An 18,874-nucleotide genomic window follows, 5' to 3' on the forward strand; every position below is an offset into this window, starting at 1 on the left:
TGTTTAAACGTATAGGTCTGATTCTTTCAACAGTTTGTTCCGCAAATTCTGTTATTTTCATTCTCCGGACTGTCATTTTTGTCAGTGTTTAACTCAAAATAATATTTTTTAAAGACCAACACAACCTGGCATGTTCAACGTAATAACGTTTAGACCACATCAGGAGACTCATTTCTGAGCGTAGTTACCCTTTAATTCAAGTGCAAGAGGTTGTTTAGCAGCGTGTTTGGAGCACAGGTGACAGGACACTCCGCACAATAAACACACACTGGATGGATGAAAACAGTCATGATACTGTGCCAGCTTTGCATCAGCTACTTTTAAGTTAACATTGAGACAGTTAACAAAGCATTTAGGCTACACATTTTCATCAAAAGCTATATGGATTTCATGTTGTCTAGTCTATAACTGTTCTGGACATTCATGCAGTTTATGTTTCATGTGGACCCCAGGAACAATAGCTCTTGTGAGGTAAATAGCTGATGGGCAATCTAATAAAATAAGCTCTCCCAGATCAACACCTCCCTTAGCCAGGCCTGTTTACCGAGCCCCTTTATTAAAGACAACATCAAGTCTCACAGCCACACACTCCCCAACACAATCCTGTGCTGCCACGCCCCTCCTTACTCACCAGGGGATTTCTTTTAAAGATGTGTTCTGTGGACTGAATACAACCCCGGGTCTCAGCTGGGATTCAATATCTATGGGTCTTTAACTGAACTCTCCCGATCGCCACCACTATTTGCTGCACCAAATTACAAAATCTGTTTGCATCAAAAAACAGCCACTAGAATAAGACATCTGTAATGAAAACAGGAATAACTGTTTGCCTATGCACTCAGTATGGTTACATTTCATTGGCACCTTGTTTCCATTCCCAGACCGTGTCAGTAAGCCAGTCTGTAATCATTAGCTGGTTGGGTAGTGGTATACTAACCATAAATAATAGTATCAATTACAGTATCTCAAAAAAGTTAGTACACCCCATACATTTATGCAAATATTTGATTATACCTTTTTATGTGACAACACCGAAGAAATGACACTTTGCTACAATGTAAAGTAGTGAGGGTACAGCTTGTATAACAGTGTAAATTTGCTGTCCCCCTCAAAATAACACAACACACAGTCATTACTGTCTTAACCGCTGGCAACAAAAGTGAGTACACCCCTAAGTGAAAATGTCCAAATTGGGCCCAATTAGCCATTTTCCCTCCCTGGTGTCATGTGACTCATTAGTGTTACAAGGTCTCAGGTGTGAATGGGGAACAGGTGTTTTAAAGTTGGTGTTATCGCTCTCACACTCCCTCATATTGGTCACTGAAAGTTCAACATCTCTTGGCAAAGAACTCGCTGAGGATCTGAAAAAAGAATTGTTGCTCTACATAAAGATGACATAGGCTATAAGAAGATTGCCAAGACCCTGACACTGAGCTGCAGCACAGTGGCCAAGACCATACAGTGGTTTAACAGGACAGGTTCCACTCAGAACAGGCCTCGCCATGGTCGACCAAAGAAGTTGATTGCACATGCTCAGCATCATATCCAGAGGATGTCTTTGGAAAATAGACATATGAGTTCTCCCAGCATTGCTGCAGAAGTTGAATGGGTGGGGGGTCAGCCTATCAGTGCTCAGACCATATGCCGCACACTGCATCAAATTGGTCTGCATGGCTGTCGTCCCAGTAGGAAGCCTCTTCTAAAGATGATGCATAAGAAAGCCCGCAAACAGTTTGCTGAAGACAAGACAAGCTGGTTCAGATGGTGTCAAGCGTGTGTGGCGGCAACCAGGTGAGGAGTACCAAGACAAATGTGTCTTGCCTACAGTCAAGCATGGTGGTGGGAGTGTCATGGTCTGAGGCTGCATGAGTGCTGCCAGCACTGTGGAGCTACAGTTCATTGAGGAAACCATGAATACCAATATCAAATATTTACAAAAATGTGAGGGGTGTACTCACTTTTGTGAGATACTGTAGCATCAGGCACTGGGTATTAGTGGATACATTTCCAAATACAGTTCAATTCAAATGTCTCACTAATTGGCGTTATCACAATTTCTTAAATCAGATATTTTTCAGAGCTGGCCTAATTGGTCAAAAAAACTATTGGTGGAAAGAAATTAAGTTCACAATTGGCCTACCTATGTAAACTCAACCAAAGCAATATACTGTATTAATCAACATGAGTGTACTAGGCAGTGGCTCTAGTGCCTACATGGAATACTGTAACAGCCCATCAGAGCCCAAAATCATGTCAATATAATATATACTAACAAACAGTCATTCTGTTACTATGGATAGGCCCAGCTGTGATTTCATCGCATCATTGCAACCACATTGTGAAAACAGACCTGAAAGCATCTGAGAGCAAAGCTCTTGATCTATTTGAGAAAAACAGAGCTATATATCCTCAATAGCTAGGTTGGGGCTGGAGGAATCAGGGTTACATTTATTTCATTCTTAAAAAGAAACAAACAGAATGAGTGTTACTGTGCTACAAATGCATATTCAACTGTTCAAATAAATACTGAAATAAATCTGTGAACCATAGACCCAGGGGAAAAAGTCAAGCAAGTCTTGAATGGATTCTTAATAGAGATTTTGAAATAAAAGAATATGGAAGGGGTCTTTAAACTGTTGCTTGCATGATGGCACACAGTTAAAAGATAAGGGTTTAGGGCCCAACACATGCAACCAGACAATTAGACAGATAATCCCAGCAAATCTGGGATAAACAGTCGATAGCAGTAAGCCGCTGTGCAACATCCTAAAAAGCAAGGCTAAAAAGCAAGGCTGGTTACTGTGCTCTTACACAGCAGAGAAAGAGAAATGCCTTTTTAAACTATTTGAAATATTTTATTGCACAATGATGGGCAAATATGGCATTTCAGGTTAATTAGGGGGTAGTTTAAGCCTACTTGCATAAACTTCAACACAGTCAGCTCCCAAAATGAAGCAGTAATAGCTGCTCAGACTGAACTCTGAATATATTGTAATTATAATTCAGCAGTAAGAGAATTGTTTAGAAAGAGAAACACAGCACATACTGACATTACAGGTTAAAAGTTAATCATACTCAACCCATTAGAGGCACATCAATCACACGTTGACTTTAACATGTTGATCTACCTACACTACATACACGTGCAATTATCTTCATTAATGGTATGAAATAGGCTTATCACATCCTGGGCTATCCTGTTGGTGGCTAACACTTCAGGATTGGCATCTAAAGACTACATTTTAAAACTATTACAGATCAGGCAATAGGGGGAGGCTACTGGTGGTGACCAAAGCGTTTTATGGTCAACACCACTGGATATGAGAAACGGTATTGATATGTAAAGATAATGTTCTCAATAACAAAAAAATGTGGAGCAGTTTTTTGTTGTAGTAACATGTTAGATAGCTAGCTATATGCATTAACTAATTTAGACGATATACCCCCGTAAAAGCAAGGGCAAATAGCCAGGGGCTGGGCTGTCAGAGGCAGACCAGAAAGAACATGATAACGACCTTAGCCTACTGGAATACGTCTGACAAAAACATATTTTAAATAGGCAGTTCATAGTGATATTAGTCAAATAAATGGTTGGTTTCTTCAAATATATAATATTGTTCTGCACATTCTCTTTGCAAGCCAGGAGCAATGGATAAGCTTGAAGAGTCACTCACAAAGAGACCCAGGGAAGAAAGAGCCGTTAATACAAAAATAACCTATAGATTCGAAGCTATTCTAAACGCGCACGTGCATTGTTTTATGGAGGGGTAGTAGTACAGTCAGTATCCGTCCGATCCACACAATCGAGAGAGAACAGGAGGATGTTGCTTGATAGCTACCGGTGTCTCCAGTCTCCACCTAAATGTAGGGATAGTCGGTAGCTAGCTCTGTGAACTAAGAAACTGGGTGTGATATGCGCCCAATTCAACAGCCAAACGTAAAAAAAACAATAACTGATCTAAAATCAAGCCACTGTCAGAGACATCTTAGAATAATAAATACCAAACAAAGATAACCAAATTTTCTGCCTTGCTTGGCTGACATTACTAGTAGACGACTTGCCTATTGTTTACCGTCTCTATGGTAAAGGTGCATAGGATTAGCTTGCTCAGCTAGCTATGCTAAGGTAGCGAAACACCTTCATCGAATACATGACCGATAAGTTGGCAAGCGTGTTGCCAACACAAGAACAAAGAACAGAGCGACATTGTTTATACCAGTAGTAAGCTTACCCAAAGCTCCGTTCCCCAAGTCATTGCGGACTCCTCTTGTTACCAAACCCCCAGATTGTCAGCGTAATCCCCGCTCAAAACTCGCCAAGGTTGCGTTTCCTATCGCCTGTCGTCGTCTGCGATGTACACTCCTTGCCCACACTGGAGAGGAGCTGTCTGACTCAGCTCTGGCGGAGGAAGTTGGGATCTAGAGCATGCAGTGAAACGGGAGGTTCAGGTTCTCCAATAAGATTTGCAATTGATGCATGTACTCCAAAATATTTAGAATTTAAGAAAAAATTGTTAAAGATCTTGTATTTAACACTTAAAATAATGAATGAGTTATTCTAAGCCTGATGACCCCCCCCCCCTTCCCACACTTCCCACACACACACACACACACACACACACACGTACATACATACATACATACACACAAACACACAAGAAAAGTCACATTAATCTCATTTTTAATTCTTACATAGTAATAAAAACGGATTGGTGTGGTATAATGCCACATAATGCCACCAAAACACAGGATTTCTGGTATTGATCAACTTGCATTATCTATTTTGTGACCACACACTGCCCTCAAGTGGAATGCATTGGATAGATGGGCCCATTAATGGATCACTTTTGTGTACTACGACGGTAATTTGTGTGAATACAGCCAATATTGTTATTACCTGACGTTAGATTCAACTTTAGAGGGAACTTGAGATAACTATTCGAATATGTACTGATACTTTTTAAGGCAAGTAAGCTGGTGTATTTTGTCCAAAGTAGATATAGGAAATGTTGATATTCTTTTAGTTTGTATAAATGTTTTTGCTACTAAGCTAAGTCTTAATACCACTCACGACGGCTTCGGCATACTCGACTACATCCTTTGTATTTATAATGGAGCAAAATAACTATGAATGCTATTAGCTACAACCAGAACACACGCAGTAAGTTTGATCAGTCAATAAATTAACAGGCTTAGCCAGATATTGTCGTTGAACGTGTATCACACATTCTCTCTGGAATTTGACCAGGGCAAAGTTAGCACGCGGTGATTGCTATAACGCTGTTTACGCTCAGTGAAGTAAGTAGACAACCCACAACCGTTGGCAAACATCATGGCCAAATTAGGCAGCAAGCCATGTAAACTTGCTGGATTATCACCGGTGTCCACAGAAAATGATTACCAAGTGCCTTCCAGGTAATAATGAAGCCCCACAGCCAAAGGGATGTTGGAGCTCAAGTTTGCACAGTTCACCTTTCCCTCCATTCTGACTTGTCTCCCTGACCCTGCTGCTGAGGACTATCACATTAGCACCTTCCTGACCAAGGCCCTTCTTTCCCTGTTGCTTAATTTGGCTGGACTGCCAACTCTAGGAAGAGTTTGTGATTCCAAATGTATTCAATTTCACAATAATGAAACCCACTGTCAGGACATCCTCTGGAATAATACAACAAACAATAAAGTAAGATTATCCTATTCCTGCATTTACGACCACCAAAAAAGGACACAAAGAGAGACAGATTAAGAGGGATGTCACTAAGGAACCCTTGCATTTATGTAAAACAAACCAGAGAGACATTTCCTTTTTCCTCAACAGTCTAACTCTCTTTGCAGTCTAATCCAAATTACAGGTAGGCCAGAGTGTGCCGTTTGACCATGTTGAGATCAATACCTGATGAGTGTTGATCTGGGTACCCAAAGTAATAAAGTGTTTAATGAAGGAAGGGGGTTAAAAAATCTCTGGGAAGAAACCAGACCCCCTTTCTGGTCACTTGACCCCTCTTACCTACCTTTATATGCTTGTAACGCTTTAAAAGAAAAGTCTGCAAAGTGCTTTTCTTTATAGGAGCTTTGACTGACAACGTCTAGGCCAAACCACACATTAAGTATAGGTCATGTCTGAAGATGTCAGATTCTCCAATCAAGCCTCTTAGCACAGCTTTTTACAGCTGTCTTCAAATAACAGACATTCAAGCTATAAGCCACACCTTTCCAGGTGGCTCACCGACATACTTCAAATGAATAGACATAACAATTTCTCTCTAAAATAATACATTTGGCAATGACCACTTCACAAATGTCAACGTGAACGTCACACTTGTTTTCTGTACTATCCACCAACTCAGCCGGTGACCCGGCAGTACTAGTCTTCGAATGAGTGCTATCGAAATGTCTACTGGTGACAGCATTGTCTCCTCTACTCTCCACATCACATCTAGTAACATCAGTTTCTCACATGTCACATAAATGGACCACAACGTTACATACAAGGACAGAACTCCTAGACACACGGTGGCAGAAGTGCAGGGATGCAGAGGCACAGTTACCTTGTTTAATATGGTTAGATTGGTTCGTACAGCATGATAAGCAGACATGTAGTTGGTTTGTTCGATGAGCCCCAACGGTGACGCCGATGCTGGAGAGGGTGCGTTTGCGCCACGGCGGTAAGTTTGTTTTAATACCACAGCTTGTGAAAGGTCAGCGTACTACATTTTTGATGCAACATTCAGACCAACACACCCATGCAATACATTAATGGGACATCACAAACAGTGAACATCACATCACATACAAGGAAAATCATCTAGACACAGGGAAGCAGAAGCATAGATAAGCAGATGTGGTCAGTTTGTTTAAGGGGGTTCATTTGTTTAGTACACCTTGAGACAGTTTAGTATTCTACAGACACATTATATTTATTTACACACACGCATTTAGCATTGGACCAATGATTTTAACTCAGACAAGCTTTCGCTTCCTTTTTCAACACACAAAAGGCTAATCTTGTGTCTTACAACCATTTGCTGTATCATGCTGGAAAAAGGTTACATGATGCTGTGCCTTCTCACATACGCTCATGTTTATATTGCCATGTCAGTCCACAATGTTTTGTTGTGGTGCTACTAAAACTCTCAGCAACTCACAACCTTCTAAGCTGTATCACATGAGAGTAGCACCAATGATCATGTTGGAAATAGATGTTAACCCTCTCACACGACACACAATCGTCTACAAGACTGAGGCAATTCACAAGAACAAAGACAGACAAACAATGTCACAGCTAGGTATATGAACTATGTCTAATCACATGTCATTACATGGGTACTGCGTTCTTCATCAAATGATGACGAATTGGACAAGACAAAAAGCATTTATTTATCTCCAGGAAATGTTTACTTTGCTTTCGCATTCTTAAAGGATCCCAACTACAAAATGTAACAGTTTCTTTTTCACAAAGATTTTTTTTTAAAGGTTAATACCTGGCTTATATGTTTTCTTTAGCCATTTTGTCCAGCTCTGTGACCAGTGAGACATTCACCTGATATTATTTTGGAACACCAGAGCGGACCCTATCCCATTCACAGGTAAGGTGCTGGCAGGCAACTTGACCTAGAATAGAAGAGCACATTGTTATAAAACACAAAGACTGGTGGAGCACATAGAGGCCCACCTACAGGCCTATTTTGTAAGCTGACACTTCTCTGGAACGCCAGCTCTGTATGGAATACATTCCCGTTATCAGCTGTGCTCCGTTCTCACACTCGTTGTCAAACATGGCCGTGGAATTTCTCACAACATTGTGTTAACATGGTTAGGCTGGTGTCACTAGTGAGCAGCAAATAGATCAGCATTGGGTCTGGAACTGAAAGCAACCAAAGCCGATAAGAAGGAAAATTGTCCTGTCCTTGAGCAATGCGCTTAACCCTATTTACTCCTGCAAGTCACTCTTGTTAAGTAAGCTTGCTGAATTACTAACGTGGATATAAAACAGAACGGTTATATATTATATGTACACACTGTGAGGGCGTTTCCTTTGTCGTTTTCGTCATCAGACTGAAGTGCTGTGGCACATCCTTCTGTTACTAATGTCACTGTTGTCACTGTGGGAGTTCATGTTGCCACCAGTGCCTACATATTGTCATGTAAAGCATATTGAAAATACGTACTAAAAGGTTCTCTCTCTTTGCAACGTGGTTTACTTAATCTAGTGGTAGGTCCTTTGACCCAAACATCCTATACTTATGGACTAATGCTAGAATGTCCCTGACGGCCATATGGTCTCTCTGCTGGTTTGCCACAAGAGAACCAGATCAAAAAGTGTGTGGAAAGTCCCCTTTTAAGGAAAAACAACTAGGAAAAATAAACTTGAAGAATACTCTCAAACACCGGTAACTGATGATTATTTCAGTTTATTCACCATATGGGAACAAAATAAATATCAAAGGGTGATGCGTTGTTCTGGCTTCAAGTTGTTGATGTTTCATCTTAACTACCTCCCTGTTATCTTCCTACAATCTTGTGTGTCTGACATCCTCTGACAATTCTCAGTTTTATCTTTATGTTGTTCATTCTCATTGCAGTCCACTCAGTGATATAAAACAGGGTCCTTTTCTCTGTTCAAGCAGGTTGAATTGGTGATTTTCATATTGAATACACCTACAATCCACCATAGATTAGTTCAATTTCAAAGTAAAAGAAAATCACCTGCTTGTAATCTATTTATTTCTAACTTCCAGAAGGTGCCAATTAAGTGGTAAGTAGTGAATTATTTTCTCGAAGAAAGTGTGTATTATTTGAATAAATTCCAAGGTGGACAATATTTTTGGCCACAATTGTAGATTGTTCAGGATTTGCCAGGGTTAGGCTGCATTAAAACAAATAATTTATTTCAATTTCATTTCAACAAAGACATAAACAAACTTTCTGTGTTTATACTGCATGCTCTGTAAACAACAGTTGTCCAGTAGTTGAGGGGATAAGTCTTTTATCTCAATGCCATAGTGGTCCAGAAGCAGAGCCAGTTTCGGCATGGTGTCATCTGAAAAAACATGAGTCAGCCATCGTCTTAGCCACAGTGAGCAAAAACACATCAGACAGATCTCCCATAGATACCGACACAGTACAGAGAACACACATTAACACACGCAATTCTAATGAAATAAGTTGTAAGAAGTCTGCAGCAAATTGAATTACAAAACATTGATAAATCTACAAATAAAAATTATGATTCTAAACTCTAAGCCATACAGTTTTGGGGGTAAAAGTTTCACTTGAAGTTTGTAAATGTCCGGCTTGTCCCTAAATTATAACACTAAAGGTAACATTAAACTATAATTACGTATCAACATTGTCTGTGAACACTTACTGTAAATGTAAAAACAGGAATTGTAAATGAAGATATAGTTTTCTATTTTGCGTCATCCAGAAGAAGTTAAGTTTAGTATGTGATATGCCTTCACAGTTCTCCAATCTGGGCTGCTGTGTCTGGTGAACCTGTAATGCTATAGTGTGAGTTTTCCAAGGTTTTTAAAATGACATCCCCTCTACCCCACTTGGCCTTCTCATTACTAAAATTGTGAAGAATATATATATATATTTTTGATTATTGTATTTTATGGAAAATATATTTAGTGGAGCATTGTTAAAGAGCTTTTGTGGCACACTGGAATCAAGGGAATGAACCCAAAGTGCAAACCACTCATCTGACCTTGCTTAGAACCTTAAAGGCACCACGTTTTTAAGAGTATCTGGTATTATTTTTGTTTGTGTCTGATGCTATTTTTATTTTTCCATAACCTTTTTTATTTTTCCATAACCACGTAAGCGGAGCCGGCGAAGAAAAGCGAATGTCTCTTACTGAGTGACTGACTGACTCAGTGACTGACTGACTGACTATCCCTTTTTAAATAGTGATTAGAGATGCAGACCTGCAAGCAATAGGTCCAGCGTTTGAATCTCGTCACAGTCAAAACAAATTATGCGTTAGGATTTGTTCCGGTTAGACAAACACTTCGCTGGATGCAACCTTCAGTAGCTACTTTATAGTAAGCCTAAAATAAAACTGTTCACGGTTATATTTCAACTATTTCTGTTGGATTTTCGAAGTACGCATCCGTGCATGGTTTTTGTGCCATTAAATGAAATAGCTTTGGCAGTGTAACGTTCATCTTCAGTCTCGCTAGCAATTGCTCAATTCTTATGACTTTTCCAACGAGTAAGTAAGTTGATACTAAGCCTATTACTGGCTAATAAGCTGTTAAGACGGCCAGTTGCAAAAGCTATTCATTTTACAGATGCTATTTGTGGTGGAGGTAAACTTAATAAGAAACGTTAGTCAGTTTAACACAATGCTTAATGTTGTCTAGCGAAATATTGAAGCTTGGCGTGGTGTTAATGTGTGACAAAATGATCTAATGTCGGGTTGCTATACCAACACTGGGCAACCGTGTAACGCTGTGGCATGAGGACACTGCCTCTGTTTTTGATGACGTTTCCCTTCGGGGTTCCCTTCAAAGGTTGGCTATATAACTGCAATCACATAGTTTCTTTCAAAACAAATTACAAATGTGTATGTGTTTTAACCAAAGAGATTACATATTGTGTGTTAACTAATCTGAATAAGATCAATTTCACATGATTTCTATTAGCAGCTTTATGGGGTTTTCATTTTTCCCAGGAACTGCATGGCTTTGAAGTTTTTTTTGATGATGTGCACTTCTGCTGTGTGTCCCATAGATGGCATCCTCATGTTTTCACTGACTTTGCATTCTGCAGTCACTAGTCTAGAATAACTTTACAGTCTGCTGCTCTCTCTCACTCTCTTCTGCTTCCATATCTCCATTCCCTCCTGTTACCACGCCATCTCTCTCTCACTCTCTCTCTGTTTTGTCTCTCCTGAATCAGCAGTTCCCAGCTCCATGCGGCAGCCTGCAGAGATATAGAATACTGGTTTTAATTATACTCCCACATCTCCCTCCCTCTCTCCTTCCATCTCACTACCTCCTCTACCTCCTTCTCTTTGTCCCACAACGAGCCCCTTGCCCTTCTCCCACCCCTTCTTTCTTTCTGCCCTTCTCTCTCTCTGTTTCCCCTTGATTTCTTGAGCTCCCTCTCTTTGTACACCTAACAGCCTCTTGGCTAGCTCAATTTCCCACTCTCCATTACCTTCTCTACATTTCCCTCTCTACATTTCCCTCTCTAAATGTCCCTCTCTCCATTTCCCTCTCCGTTAACCTCTCTCCATTTCTCTCTCCATTACCCTCTCTCCATTTCCCTCTCCATTACCCACTCTCCATTATCAACTCTCCATTTCTCTCTTCATTACCCTCTCCGTTGTCCTCTCTTCATTTTTCTCTCCATTTCCCTCTCTCCATTTCCCTCTCTCCATTTCCCTCTCTCCATTTCCCTCTTTCCATTACCCACTCTCCATTATCCTCTCTCCGTTATCCTCTCTCCATTTCTCTCTTCATTACCCTCTCTCCATTTCTCTCTTCATTACCCTCTCTCCATTTCCCTCTCTCCATTTCCCTCTCTCCATTACCCACTCTCCATTATCCTCTCTCCACTATCCTCTCTCCATTTCCCTCTTCATTATCCTTTCTCCATTTCCCTCTTCATTATCCTTTCTCCATTTCCCTCTTCATTATCCTTTCTCCATTTCCCTATCCACTTCCATCTCCATTATCCTCTCTCTCACAACCAGCCCGCAGCCTTCATACTTTTCTCTGTCCCATAATGTCATTCAGAACTAACTCACCTACCCGCCCTCCCATGTTGCAAATAGCCCTTGTCCTGGCCAGTTCTTACTGCCTTTCCAGCAGTGAAACACACACAAACAAACACACTGTCAAAAAGGTGTTTATTGGTAATCTGTCAGAGGGTAGTTTCCATGAGTCCTGTTATAGAGTTTAATCTGAACCCGGGTCAATACACAATCTAGAGCATGCCACACACACTCATACACAGTATTTTGAGGTAGGGTTTTCCATGCAGCTGCCCCTGCCTTGTCTGACAGTGAATTATTTAGCTGGTCTTGCATTTACACTGCCCACCAGGGTCTGGTGACACATCAAATGCCAACGCCTGTGTTTGGGGGTGCGTGCATGTCAGTATGTACCTGCTCATACATCTCTGTGTGTAGCATATTGCACATAGTTTCAGTTTCATTTCTGAATACAATCCCTTTTAAAAGCTTGAATATACTGTGTTGGATATATAGGCATCTATTGATTGTTAACATAAACTTGAATCTGGGTGTTTTGTTAAAGCACTTTGCCACAGCTGCTGATGAAAAAAGGGCTTTATAAAGTAAATTTAATTGGTTGATTGATTGATTGAAGCCCAGAACATGGGTTGTAATTTAAATTTATGGATTTGAGCAGTGTTACAGTTTCATCTGTCGGGCCAACCTTAAACACCTTACATTTTTTTTTATTTTTTATTATTCAGGCATTGTCTGATTCCCTTTGCCTGACCACTCAGACTGAAATCTTCTATTCTGTCATTGCTACATATTTCAGTCTGAGACTCTTTACTTTACAGTTGTATATTTAGACATATTTTATGTTCTGCCTTAGTGCTATTTCAATTCAGTCTCCTTATTGTGAGAAACTAAAAGCATGGGACACAGGGTTTGTTTACAGCATGGTGGTTGGGTAGCCAGGCAATGATTCTCTAGCAAGATCAATTTTATTCACTACATAATTTAATGTAGTGAATATGCCAGTGTCTTTTCACACTGGCATATCTAACATGATCACTTTTCATCTGCTTATAGCAATGTTCATCATCACGATCCCTTCTGCTTTTAGCATTGTTCTGTTTGTTTTTATCTTTATTGTGTCTTGTGTCTGTATGGTGACTTGAGTGCTTAGAAAGGTGCCTAAAAATGAAATGTATTATTATTATTATCATGTGACTTTTTAGATTTTTTATTCTGTTTGTCATTATTGCTATCTTTGGTCAGTTAGTCATCCTCATGAATGCTTTGTGTGTTTCTAAAGTGTCATATGTTTTTAATGCAATGAGACTCATTGTGGATTAATTAGATGGCTGTTAGGGGTTGACTGTTCCCACACGCAAACACACACACACACCACGGTCTGAGGATCCCTTGACCCACTAGAGATAATGTGTGTGTACAGTATGTCATATGTCCCACTGGCTTCTCAATGTAGGGTTTCCAGTGGAACTCTCCAGAGAATCTGAGAAGGATCGTTGGTTTGGAATGACGTTGGGTTTGGTATTTGTTTCGTCTTCTCTTATGTCTTTGTCAGTGTCCACTACCATTTGGGGTCACTTAGAAATGTCCTTGTTTTCAAAAGAATAGCAATTAAAATGACATCAAAATGAACAGAAATGAAAAACAGAAATCTGGAGCATCAGCAATTGTGTGTTCAATTACAGGCTGAAACTCATTCTCAGTCTATTCTTGTTTTGAGAAATGAAGGCTATTCCATGTGAAAAATTGCTAAGAAACTGAAGATCTCGTACAGCGTTGTCCTTCACAGAACAGCGCAAACTGTCTCTAACCAGAATAGAAAGAGAAGTGGGTGGCCCCAGGGCACAACTGAGCAAGAGGACAAATACATTAGAGTGTCTAGCATGAGAAACAGACACCTCACAGGTCCTGAACTGGCAGCTTCAATAAATAATACCCACAAATAGTACACAGTGGAAGATTGAAAAATAGTGTAATGGACAGACATATCAAGGTTTGAGGTGGTCAAATCACAAGGAAGAACATTTGTGAGATGCAGACCAAATAAAAAAAATGCTGGAAGACTGCATGACGCCATCTGTCAAGCATGGTGGAGGCAATGGGATGGTCTGGGGGTGTTTTGGTGGTGGTGAAGTGGGAGATTTGTAGAGGGTTAAAGGGAGAAAGGCTATAACTCTATTTTGCAACGCCATGCCATACCCTGTGAACGGTGCTAGATTAGACTAATGCCACATTTACCTTTTCCCGAATATCCCTATATTCATACTAAAATCCTTTTACATACAACTGGACTCAATTAACAACCAATTCATTTGGGATTAAGAAACACATGATTGGTGAAATACATTTACTAAATTTAAAGTGGAGGGAGGATTGGTTCTCCCAAATTTCATGTCTTACTTTTAGAGAGCTAACATTCATGCTGTTGTGTTTTGGTTTGATGGTCTGGCTTCCTTTAGCTGGCTTAGAATGGAGTGGGATGATTGCCAGACCTTTCCTATTTGCACTATAATCATGTCCTCTGTCTGGAGAAATAACTTTTTGTAATCCCATTAATCATAACATATAGCACACTCCATTACTGGAAGCAAATTAAAGTTAATTTTGGCCTTAGACCCGTCTTTCTCCTCCTGATAGCAAGAATCCCCTTCTAACCTTGATAAAAACCCTTGTGCAAGATTTTAGAAGGAGCTAGACACTAAAATCTCTATAAGAGACTGAATGGATAGCTTGGAATACATTCATACCTGTTAAATGACCTCCGGACATCTTATACAATTTAAGATTTTATCCAGATTACCTTATTCCAAATGAAAAAAATAGGATCTATCCGGATACCGCTCATTTATGCAACAAGTTTCAAACTTCAGTGTGAATACTACTTAATAACATTGCCCTGTGCTCTAACCTCTGCAGCTATTGGTCTGGGAAATGTAAGGTTTTCTCTGTGATTTGTGCTAGTTTGACCCAGATCCGCTATAAATCATCCTGGGAGGCTGATTTATAGCGGCCCTGAACAAGCTTCCCAAGCCCAAACAACAACACATTTCTTATAGTCTTGTTTTGGCAAAATAATCTTGATTTGGAAAAAGAAAGATGTCCCATCCACCAACCTATGCTGAAGTAAAAGAGATTAAAGTCCATATGTGTAGTGAAAGAATGGCCTATGTCATAGGTCTTCAACCCTCTCCTGGGGACCCCCCAGCCATTCCATCTATTGGATGTATCCCAGAGCTAGCACACCTGAATCAACTTATGAACTAATTAACAAGCCCTTACCTGTTGAATCAGGTGAGCTAGTTCTGGGCGAAAACTAAACTGTGAGATGGCTGGGGGGTCCCCAGGAGAGGGTTGAGGACCTATGGCCTATGTACAGGGATTGGTAGGGTTAGGTATTAAGTTAAGTGTTAAGGTTAGGTTATAAGATAAGTATTAGATATTAATTCCAAAAAGTTACGGCCATTAGGTTCAGGTAAAATACTAATCATCAGGACTATCTGATTAGTATTCTAGACAATGATGGAGACTTTCAGATTTGTTCTAACTTCAGGGCACTAAACAAACACCTTTCTTCAAAGTGAAAAATCTTTCATGTGGAATAGGCCTCATATTTAGCCAGTGATGAGAGTAGGTCCGTTAGGCATATGAAACAGGTCTTGATGTATGTCATTTTAAGAACATCTTTCTTGTGACAGTAAGTAGTCTTTCTTAAGTGGCAGTAAGTTTCCGTACATATTAATCAGGGTCCCTACACACGTCCCTTCTATACAATAGTTAATTCTCATACTAGCAAACTGGCTAAACAATTTTTTTGCAGGAATGCACTCATTGGCTAAGTGTGCTCGTATCCAGTGGTCACCAGGTGATGTTTGACAACCGCTGGTGAAAGCCACTCCCTCTCGTGTACTTGTACCGCTGCAACACTGGTTTACGTCTCTGCCTAACACAACCGTCTCATCTCTTCTACCCACCCTCCTACACATATTCTCACACACACACACACGCACTCATGCACACACACACACACACACACACACACAGGAGTGTGGTCAGACAACAGTGTTGTCTGTTCCCCTCCCAATCTCCAGATGTCAATGTAGTATCCAAGGGCTAGCTATGGGCGCTACTCTTTGTTGTCAGCCTCTCTGATGAGTCATCAAATCATCAAGACCCTGTGAACTCAGCTGGACATCAAAGCCAGTTCCACTACATTTTTCATTGCAGCCCTCTACAGGGATTTACTTAGACCTGAGTGGGTGCTATAATGATGAGGCAGGACAGAAAACCAGCAGGCTCTGGAGCTCGTAGGATAAGAATGTAATACCCCTGCTCCACACTGTAGTCACTCCCTAGGTCCACACTGTCTTAGCAGGCAACTGGTTAAGGCTTCCCCAGGGTTTACAGGTTTGTTTCCTGTTTTCTCGTCCTGTGTAGCTCAGTTGGAAGAGCATGGCGTTTGCAATTGGGTGTGAGTTCCACAGGGGCCCAGTAAGAAAATCTACGTTCTCAACATCTCCTGGGGACCCCTACCTACACCAGAATCAACTTGTCAAACACATTTTCAAGGCCTTGACTACATGATTCAGGTGAGCTGCGTAGTTTGGCATCAGCTAAATTATTTAAACGTAAATATTCCCAGTGCCTGAAACAGAATGCAGTACTCTCCTCATCCATCTTCTCTACTTCAAATCCTCACCTTCCTCTTCCTCCTCTTTCTAGGTCCTAACGCCTCCTAACTTTATTATCTCAGTGCAGATTGATCTTCCTCTACAGCATCACTAACCCCAGTGTCTGACCTGTTGCATAAGACACTTTAAAATTTACACTTGGGTCATTTAGCAGACGTTTTAATTTAATGGTATCTTAAGATAAGGACATACACACAAGCTGAATGTAAAAAACACACTTCACGATTTATACAGACACTTTAATTTAGTGGTATTTTAAGATGAAGACATACAACCTGGATGTAAAAGACACACTTTACGATATAAAGTAGCTATCTGCAAAATCAATGCTAGAATTAAAACAAAGAATAATACATGACTGTGATGAACAGACACAAGAAGACACTCTACACATACTCTCTCTAATACCTGAGTCTGTATCTACTCATCTTATATAGTACCACAAGGCACAGATGGTCATCAGCATTAATATTTACGCACCCTCTGAGCCACACTGCAGTACATGATGTGTATTTAAGTTATTGCTAATGTGGTTGTACATTAATGGAAGTAGATGTTTTCTTTAATGATCTGGTCTCTCGACTCATGCATCTTTTTGCTTACAGCCTTAACCTAAGAGCTAACAAAACCACAACGGTGACTCCCTGCAGCCCTGGCTGTGGTTGTGTCTGTGACTGCCTTGGCTGTGGGTGTGTCTGGGACTGCCCTGGCTGTGGGTGTGTCTGGGACTGCCCTGGCTGTGGGTGTGTCTGGGACTGCCCTGGCTGTGGGTATGTCTGTGACTGCCTGTAGCCCTGGCCGTGGGTGTGTCTGGGACTGCCCTGGCTGTGGGTGTGTCTGTGACTGCCTGCAGCCCTGGCCGTGGGTGTGTCTGTGACTACCTGCAGCCCTGGCTGTGGGTGTATCTGTGTGTGAGGAGGTAAGTTGATCGGGTGATCCCAGAGGTAAAAGCAGCGAAAGAGGCCACATCTTTTTTTTACTCTCACCTTTAGGACACAGGGGAGCAGGTGTGTGAATAAACAATGTGTTCAAGTGTGGGTTATGTTTCCGGGTGTTGGTGTATTAGTGAGTTACTATTATCTATATGCAGGCCTCCTGTGAGAGTTTATGATTCTGTGTGCGTATGTGTGTACATCATTGTGGTTGCTTTCGTAAGGACTGGGCCTGTGGCTGGTGTTATGTGAGCAAATCAGCTCCACCTAACAGAGCAGACAGGAAGCAGTAGATTAACATGCTCTAATGACAGCATGAAACACAGGTACACACATACACCTCGCCTGGGCTGTTGAACTGACCCCATGCATCTCTTTTGATGTTGTCTGTGTCTAACTTACAGCCAGTCAGCTAAAGATTTTGGGAAATGTTTTACATCAAACTACCTTTGTTGGGGACAAAAAACTAATACTGTGGAGTGTGTGGTCCCAATTCAGGCTAAAATGAATAAGACTTCTTGCATTATGCACATTTTTGGTTTCAAATAATTTTTATATAACACAATTTTTCACTAAAACATCACCCCAGCTCTAAGCCATCATCCCGTTCCTTAAACCTGGTGGTGTCACCTTTCAGAAAGGAGCAGGCTTCAGACAGGTTTCTCTTGCTCTGGGGTCGGTGACCACCTGGCATCTCATCTGTGACTTCAAAATAATAGTTTAGGTGGCTTTGTCACAGGACTGGGCTCAGCACGCTGGTCACACTTATTCACTGGCGATTCATGTGCCATTATTAACCCAATCGCAATCCATATTAGAAACCTTCCGGAAAAGTGCAGTCTGGCTCTGTGTTTGGTAGTCTGTGAACCACTTACACCATATATTCACATGCTTACAAACACACTCGCAGGGGAAATCCGGTACATGTGGAAATTAAATGGTAGAGAGGACAGAGTTGACCTTGCTGCTCCCTGTGTGGCTGTTTGAAGTAGACCGTCAAAATGTTCTGCCCTGCAGCGTTGGTGTGATGCATAGATGGCTTGCCCCCAAAAACCTGCCCATCAACCTCCCTATCATCCAATCAGTGACCGGAGTACAGAAGTCAAAGAGGGTTTAAGAGGCTGTTTTAATATTGCCTTGAACTCACAAGCACCATAAAGGGTGGCTTGGGCATACTGCAGAGGTTACAAAGTTACTGGTTCCATTTTTAAGTTCTATTTGTTATATGAACAGGTATGGACCATTTAATGAAATGCTTACTTGGTAAATACTGTGATGGAATGGCATCCTGGGGAATCACAGACCCATGGAGAAACCTAGCCAGAATAAGGTATAAGTAAGGCAGAGAACAATTCATTCCAGCTGTTTTCACCTATTTGCTCTTGTTTCTTTTCAGGCCAGGCCAGGCATACAGGTGTGCTACAGGAGGCCGGTCTGACACAAGGGCAATGGAAACAAGTAGACATTACTCTCTACTTGTTATTTTAATATGGTCAAAGTTAACAGGGACTTTATAACCTTTGTGCCTTATGTAC

At 40.9% G+C, this 18,874-nt stretch overlaps 1 protein-coding gene across 5 annotated transcripts in view; it reads right to left on the reverse strand.

Annotated features, from left to right (window-relative positions):
• Positions 1 to 4,403, reverse strand: part of fnbp1l (formin binding protein 1-like) — a 59,307-nt gene extending 54,904 nt beyond the window's left edge. For 3 of the 5 annotated variants that reach the window (XM_034293922.1, XM_034293923.1, XM_034293921.1), the window contains exon 1: positions 4,233 to 4,403. In XM_034293922.1, the coding sequence (XP_034149813.1) occupies positions 4,233 to 4,256 (24 nt within the window). In that variant the 5' untranslated portion in view covers positions 4,257 to 4,403. The remainder of the gene's footprint in view (positions 1 to 4,232) is intronic. The other 2 variants (XM_010872039.5, XM_010872040.5) reach the window with 2 other exon arrangements.
• Between the last annotated feature and the right edge of the window lie 14,471 nt (positions 4,404 to 18,874).

This window comes from Esox lucius, chromosome 8, assembly GCF_011004845.1.
Source record: "Esox lucius isolate fEsoLuc1 chromosome 8, fEsoLuc1.pri, whole genome shotgun sequence".
Classification (NCBI taxonomy): Eukaryota; Metazoa; Chordata; class Actinopteri; order Esociformes; family Esocidae; genus Esox; species Esox lucius.